Here is a 7,609-nt window from a genome sequence, read left to right as displayed (position 1 = left end):
AATTCACAAAACGGGCTCAAGATTCCGAAAGCCAAAGGCTCCGCCAAACGGAACAGATAATTGGGATGGACCAAATTAAACAACAGTCTGTTTCATACTTTCATTAACGACAGGCATAAGCTCTGGAGGTAGAACTGCATTAAAGTACTCCGAAGCGTTACTCACAGCATACCACCTGGGACTTTTAATGAACGTCTTGCCTTTCCCTATTCTTAATTTGGAGATCCCACAGCCTTTCGACCAATACTGGAACTGAGTAGCGAACCATCTCGTTTCACGAACTACGCTTCCCAGAAGACCTTGCACCCCTTGCACTTCCCGTTCTTATGTCCTCGGCCGGAGGAGTTTCCAGCGAGCGCGCGAATATGGACCTCGGCAAATTCGAGCGGGACAATTCGGTGAATTGCTTGTTGGCCTCGGCGGTGCCTCCTGTTTGCCGGACTGAGCCCTGTAGTTTGGGCATCGATGAGGCAGGCAGAGGACCAGTGCTGGGTATGGATTCAAATGTATGAGGGAAAACTAGAGTCTTTTGGGGTACTGGCCCAAAACCATCGTCCGGGGTGAATCTTGTAACTCGCCAGATTGTATGGATTTCTAGGTAGTCTAATTTTACCTGTTGGTGTGAAGCTAACTTAAATATTGCAGTGTCATCTTGTAGATATAGTCAGTGGTGAAATCCAATTTTTTTACTACCAATTCTGTGGGCGTGACTTGGTGGGTGTGGTGTGGCTTGGTGGGCGTGGCAGGGGAAGGATACTGCAAAATGTCCATTCCTACCCCACTCCTAGGGGAAGGATATTGCAAAATCTCCATTCCTACCCCACTGGGGCCAGCCAGATGTGGTTTTTGCCAGTTCTCCGAACTACTAAAAATTTCCACTACCGGTTCTCCAGAACCTGCTGGATTTCACCCCTGGACATAGTAATGCAGTCTTCATTTGCAACCCTTTTTCTCATTTTGTGCCAATATGCTTCTGATCCTTAAATCCACATATATCCTCAATGCTACTTTTACTTCACATTCTTCATCTCCGAGAGCTTGAACGAATGCAATGTAATTAAAGTTCATTGCAAGAGAATGTCACGGAGGGTCTCCTGCAGAAATAATGTTGTAGCTTAAGTACTGTCAAAACAGGTTTTCAAGCCATTTCATTTGTTTTGTTTAGTTGTCTTACAAGGATGTTAGCTAATTTTATACTTTTTGTAGAGAGGTCATAGTAACTGAGACTGAATAACCTTTTTTGATTTTTGGTTTTTTTTCCAGGTCCCATGGTCTACGGAATCTGTTACTGCCCTGTGTCTCGGCAAGGAGACTTAGAGACTTTGAAAGTAGCAGGTAAAAGGAGTGTCACACAAAGGAGGTTGTGATTGTACTTCAGTAATATGCAACTGTGTCACAGAACAAAGGGTCTGTACAAAAAGGAAAACAAAAATACTCTATTTTTATTAGGGAGTAAGGTAGGGAAATAATATTTATTTCTTCCATGCCACATCACCTGAAAACGATCTTTTTCCACTTGTTTTCAGATTCTAAAACTCTGACAGAAACTCAACGGGAAGAACTCTTTGAGAAAATAGATGCTGCTAAGGAATATGTAGGATGGGCCCTACACATCCTCTCCCCCAATTTCATCTCAACTAGTATGCAGAGGCGGTGAGTGCAGTAGAGACAAGGCACTCTCTCTATTAGGTGGATTAAATCATAGGTTTTAAAAGATGCCACACATTTCTCTAAAATTATTCCTCTGCCTGGCCTATCCCTCACTGGAATTGGAACACGTGTCCTATGGATCTAATTCTAATGTGTCACTATATATAACATATATATAGCTGGAGAGTTGGTTGAATTATTATTAACCATCCAAAATGGTGTAGCTATAGTAATTTTTTTAAAAAATCCAAATTGAGCAAATTAGACACATTATATATCCATATTTTTAATGTCACCCAAAGTTACAAAACAGTTCATTTCTTTGTTTCATTGATTGTAGCATACAATGCTACAATCTAGAATGGCCTATTTCTAATTATTTTTATTTGCCCAGAATGAGAATCATTAATTTATATTTGAATATGAATATTGCAGCGTCACATCTGATTTTATCCTCACAACAACAATCCATTTAAGTAGACTTAAAAATGACATCTCTCATCACCCTGGCAGCCGAATTAACAGGTGGGGATTAGAACTTAGGTCCCTCTTATCTTAATTAGAATTCTTAATGACAAATCACATTATCTAGTTAATTTCAGTTTCTATCCATCTCTCTTCTGATAAGCTTCATAGTCAATTGTCCTCATCAGTCAATGCGATTTCCTTTTCCTTGCAGGATGAAGTACAACTTAAATGCACTATCCCACGATACAGCCATTGGCCTAATCCAGTATGCACTAGATTCTGGAGTGCAACTTGCAGAGGTGAACTAGTTTAGTGCCCTAGACTGCCAGGAAGTAGCCATAAATCCTCCCCTTTCCTTCCCCCTTAAATCCTTCATGGGTCTTTTTGTTTTCAGGTTTTTGTAGACACAGTGGGACCAGCAGAGAAATATCAAGAAAAACTAAAGCAGCACTTTCCTGAGCTGGAGGTTACAGTAAAGGCCAAGGCAGACTCTCTCTTCCCTACTGTAAGCGCAGCCAGCATCTGTGCTAAGGTGAATGCGAAATTCCTTTGTCTCCAATTCCATGTATGTTATGTTATCTGGCGAGATGCGCAGATTGGCCCATCAGCTCAATTACCATCAGCTTTTCTTAATTTAGGCAAAAATTTGTCCATTATTGAAGAAAGAATGCTAAATTATATGGACTTTTCATATGGTGCAGGAAGTCAGTCCCTGTGTTCTTATCTCTTACAATCTCTAGGTAGCCAGGGACAGGATTGTAAAGAATTGGAAATTCTTGGAAAACCTGGAAGATGCAGAATTGGATTATGGCTCGGGCTATCCCAATGGTAAATTCTAGTTTATTCTTTTAGTTCCATCTCTGTGCATTTGGAGCTGTGCAAAGTGATAGTGATGCTTAGATCAGCTGGCTTTAAAATAAGATTAGATAAGCAGAAAATGTTTGCTTTGTGAAGAGCCTCTAATTCAGGGTGACAGCTGGATGGCCATGCTATTTTTCAGAATACTCCATTCTGTAATATCTTTCTAGTCATCTAAGGCTCTGCACTCAAAAATGGAGGTGATATGAATGCCAGTTGTAGGAGCCACTATGTATTGTTTTCATGCCATGGCCTAATAGGGCTTTATGTTCCTATGCAGGAACACTGAAAAGCAAAGACATTATTTTTGGCATTCCTGAGTTCTCTTTTCCCCCAGTCTTACGTTTGAATCATAATTATAGTTAAATGTTGTTTTTCTCAATGGGATGTCATCATTTATTACTCCATTAGGGTAGATAGTTATGGTGCCAAAACTTTACTGTTGTTCAACTGATGACATAGGTTGCATCTGGCGCAGTGATGGGGTTTCCAACCCCTACGACTAAGGTGAGGTGGTAATGTGAAAGTGGAACTATAACATGTTGCAATTATAGAGGAACGTGGGAAGAAAACAGAGTTATCCTAACATTTGTTATACACTTTGCCTAATCTCTGCTCCTATAGCGTAAGTAGTGGACTGAAATATATTGTTTGATAAAAGGACTTTGCAGATAATAGGCAAGTCTCTTACCCATCCCTTCTCTCCCCAGATCCCAAGACTAAAGAATGGCTTGCTCAAAACCTGGACCCAATCTTTGGCTATCCACAGTTTGTACGATTTAGCTGGAGCACAGCTCAGCTCATTCTAGAGAGCAAAGCTGTGCCTGTTCATTGGTAAGTGGATGAACAAGCTATGAGATGGGCTGATAGATAAAGATTCTAATGGAGAGTTAAGGAGAATTTAAATAATTTACTATACACTGCTGCTACTATATATTGTGATATGTCAGAAGTTTCATTCTCGTAGTTTAATTCTTGCAGGAAACACACTTTATCAAAGGCGGCAGTTGGATTGGGGAGTTTATTATTTATTTATTAGATTCTTATCCTGCTTTTATTACTTTATAAATAACTCAAGGTGGCAAGCATACTTAATACTCCCCTCCTATTTTCTCCACAACAACAACCCAGTGAGGTAGTTTGACTGAGAGAGTGTGACTGGTCCAAAGTCACCCAGCTGGCTTTTGTGCCTTAAAGTGGGACTAGAACTCAACACTCTCCTAGTTTCTAGGCCAGGACCTTAATCACTACAACTGATGGAGAACAGGAAGTGCATGACATAGTGGTATTGATTGGACATCAAGTAAGTAGGGATGAGTTGAATTTGGATGACTAAAAGAGAGTAGGTGAAGAGTTTGTGTTTCTATTTGAATAGTAGGTATGTGTGGAGGATTAAATAGAAGGAATGTGGGTTGTATTTGATCTGAATAGGTCAGCTTCCTATTTGCAGAATTTATTCCTCAAAGTGATTTATCATTTATGAACAAGGTTTTCCTGTTTCCCTTCCCGGTTAGTTCTGCTTATTCCCTGATGCCTTGTTCTCTACGTGATAATATGAATAGATGGGGGATGTTTAAAACACTGCAGGTTTAGGAATTGCTGATCCCAGGGAATAATTAGGATGCCTGTCACTAGTTCTCACAACTCTTGAGAAACCCATCAAGCAGCTCTCCCATTTATTCCCAAGTGTTTTTGTTACCTGCCAACTCAGAATGACTTTGGCAGTAATGCAAGATGGTACAGGAGCTGGAGATGGAAAAAAATTACTTTCTTTCTAGACCAGGGGTCTGCAACCCCCGGGTCTGGAGCCGCATGTGGCTCTTTCATCCCTCTGCTGCGACTCCCTGTCACTCAAAACATGTGTCACAACCGCCAATGTACAACACCCACCGGCACGCAATTTATTGAGCTTTTCGACCCATTTTTTTTTTCAGAATTCAAAATGTTTTTGTTGCATGCAGAAATAAAAATTTGTTTTTTCCTGTAGAAGTTCATTGATTACATAAATGCAACACACTATAGTTTTTTTATACATAGCATAAAGGTAAAAAACGTTATATGCAGCATTATCTTCATTTTAGATGTCAAAAGGTTTTTATGGCTCCCGGTGTTTTCTGTGGGAAACGGGTCTAAATGACTCTTTGAATGTTTAAGGTTGCCGACCCCTGCCCTAGACAGATGTAGCAGCAACCCAATACTATTTGGGTGCAGGGAAAAGGACTCAATACCGAAACACTTTTTAGCAAGGTCCTAAGAACTAAGATGAGTGTGGGAAAGCAGTGGTCAGTGGTTGCAGCAAGATTCACTGAGTACTGTATGTTTCTCAAACTAATACAGAAGAGCACGATAGTAAAGTAGGCTAGACCTCAATCTTTCATTTCTTCCTATCTTTGCTTCCTTCATCAGGGATGATACTGAAGATGACCCATCCCAGCAGAGTGCAAAGTCCTTGCTGAGCTACTTTACCCGGAAGGTTTCCCCCTCCAAGCGTACACCCCATCGCTTTTTTTATGAACGCAAACTGGAGACAGTCACCAGCTTGTAGATGATGGCAGGTGATTTTCTTCTTGTTGAAAATTATCTTACGTTGGCTTGACAGAAAACTGACATCTAGTTTTTAACGGGTAGTCACAAATCCTTTGAGCCATATCTACAAAACAGCATGAAACCCAAAGGTTCAACTGAAAGATACAAAATTAAACAGAAAAGAATCTGGTAAATGTTCTTCCTGAAGGCCCTCCGGTCCCTGTGACTTAATTCCTTTTTAGTTAATAAATCATCAAAAACTGATTGCGAGACTTTTTGTCTGATGTAAATTAATAGGCGCTAATGCCTAATGAAAGCTAATCTAAAGTGACTGAGATGCATGAATGCTAGGAAAAGCTGCAAGTGAAAGACCCCGCTTTTTAAAAATGACTTCTTAAACAGTAAGACAAAAACTCCCTGACTTACCCAAAGGAGAAAATGATTGGTCTACTCTATGCCAATTAACTGCCATTTTGAACCTTAGCATGGCATGGGATCCATTTTGTGCTGTTGATCTGGAAGTGAATTTAGTTTATCCTAACACAGTCTCATGAACACAAATAGCTCTTTCAACCCCTGACCTTTCCTAAGAGGAATTAAGAAACAGTGGTCCATCTTCACTTCAAGGATACTACTAAGATTGGGGGGGAAATGTGAAACAAAAGAAAATTCAATTTACAATCAGTCAGTAAGCAACCATTTGAAGTTGTGACAGATCCACCAAAAAGGCACTTGCAGATTCAAAGTTTATGGCCGCTGCTCTCCCTCCCCTGGGTCATGTGACCTCAGCAACTAGACCACATTTACAGTTGTTAGTATCATCCCAACTGTGATTTAAATATTTTTGCCAGAAACTTGTTTATTTCCAGCGTCTTGGAAAAATGCCGATAGCAAACAATGGATTCGCTTAACGGTCCTGACAGTCACTTCATGATTGTTGCATTCACTTAATGATTACCACAGAAAAGGTAGTAAGCACTGATGATATTATCTAGTTTGGGTAATGAAACGTCTGCAAGAAAACAAGCAAGCTCAGAGAGCACCAAGGACCCCTCAAAGGTCATAAAAACAGGTGCTGTCACATTTTGACACGTGTAACAATTGGCACAACTTACGATCATAACTTTTTGCTCAATTCCAGTACTAATTTGTATGTATGTATATGCTGGGTTACCTAATGAAATTAATAAAAAAAAATACTTTTATTTATGGTAGAAATAAAAATCACACTAAGAAACCCTTCTTAGTTAAGACTTGACTTTTGTATATTTTTTGTCCAGTCTTGATTTTCTTAAAGTGAAGATGACCAAAATGTTTCCGAATAGATCGCCTGACTGTTGGAGATGCAACCATAAACAAGGAACTTTTTACCACATGTGGTGGGCCTGCCCCAAAGCCAGGAAATATTGGCTCAAAGTAAAGACATGGCTGGAAGAAATTACAAAACAAAAAATTGAACTGAAACTGGAATTATTTTTACTGGGTATATTAAGAGGAAATTATAAAATTTGGAATATATGGTATAATTGGTTAGAAGATAGGTTAGAAGAAGCTGCTATATAAGAAATGTGTAATATATATTAAAATGAGAAAACACTATATATTTATAATTAGTATATTTTAAAAGTAGACAACTAAATGATTATATAATAGAATAGTAATCTATATTCTTAGAAATTATTAGATTTCTAAGAAATAACTGACATCGATACTGAAACGCTGTCATGAGTGAAAATGTGATTTTTAAAGTTGAAATATGTCTAATAAAAATTTAATCCAAAAAAAAGTGAAGATGGGCTACTGCTTGGAAAAGATCAAGAATTGAAAGAAGTATTTGTGATCATGAAACTGAAATGAAGTCCCTTTTTGAAATTTCACTTAAATCATAAACTGATTAGCTGACCTTTCAACCCATCTCCAGGCACCATATTTATCCTCTCTACAGGATTGTTACAGAAGACCCTTAAAGGTAGCATCATTGAAATGTTGCTATTACTGCTGTTGCTTGGCAATATGACACTGCCTCAGTGTGGGGGAGAGTAAACTTTAGCATATAGCAGGCCTTTATTTTTAATAACGTATTATCTTTCCAGCCCTGTTAACTCCT

The 7,609-nt window shown here is 39.1% G+C and overlaps 1 protein-coding gene across 2 annotated transcripts; it reads left to right on the top strand.

The window, feature by feature from the left end:
* Positions 1 to 326: 326 nt before the first annotated feature.
* On the top strand, positions 327 to 6,637 carry RNASEH2A (ribonuclease H2 subunit A). Of its 2 annotated transcripts, none has more exons than XM_070934349.1 (8): positions 327 to 492; positions 1,264 to 1,335; positions 1,527 to 1,653; positions 2,330 to 2,417; positions 2,513 to 2,650; positions 2,859 to 2,946; positions 3,687 to 3,810; positions 5,383 to 6,637. In XM_070934349.1, exons 1-8 carry the CDS (start codon positions 327 to 329, stop codon positions 5,519 to 5,521), a joined length of 942 nt encoding a protein of 313 aa, XP_070790450.1. In that variant the 3' UTR covers positions 5,522 to 6,637. The 2 variants fall into 2 exon arrangements, with proteins under 2 accessions (XP_070790450.1, XP_070790451.1); XM_070934350.1 differs by lacking the exon at positions 327 to 492 and adding an exon at positions 561 to 598.
* Positions 6,638 to 7,609: the final 972 nt, after the last annotated feature.

The sequence above is a fragment of the Pituophis catenifer genome, unplaced genomic scaffold (genome assembly GCF_029215685.1).
Source record: "Pituophis catenifer annectens isolate HBS135680 unplaced genomic scaffold, rPitCat1.0.hap2 SCAF_2, whole genome shotgun sequence".
NCBI lineage: Eukaryota > Metazoa > Chordata > Lepidosauria > Squamata > Colubridae > Pituophis > Pituophis catenifer.
This window is presented reverse-complemented; position numbering and strand designations above follow the sequence as displayed.

Coding starts and splice junctions, on each gene's coding strand:
- RNASEH2A (XM_070934349.1), top strand. CDS start 327: ATGTCCTCGGCCGGAGGAGTTTCCAGCGAGCGCGCGAATATGGACCTC. Junction 1,336..1,526: donor AGAGACTTTGAAAGTAGCAG/GTAAAAGGAGTG, acceptor ACTTGTTTTCAG/ATTCTAAAACTCTGACAGAA. Junction 3,811..5,382: donor AAAGCTGTGCCTGTTCATTG/GTAAGTGGATGA, acceptor TTCCTTCATCAG/GGATGATACTGAAGATGACC.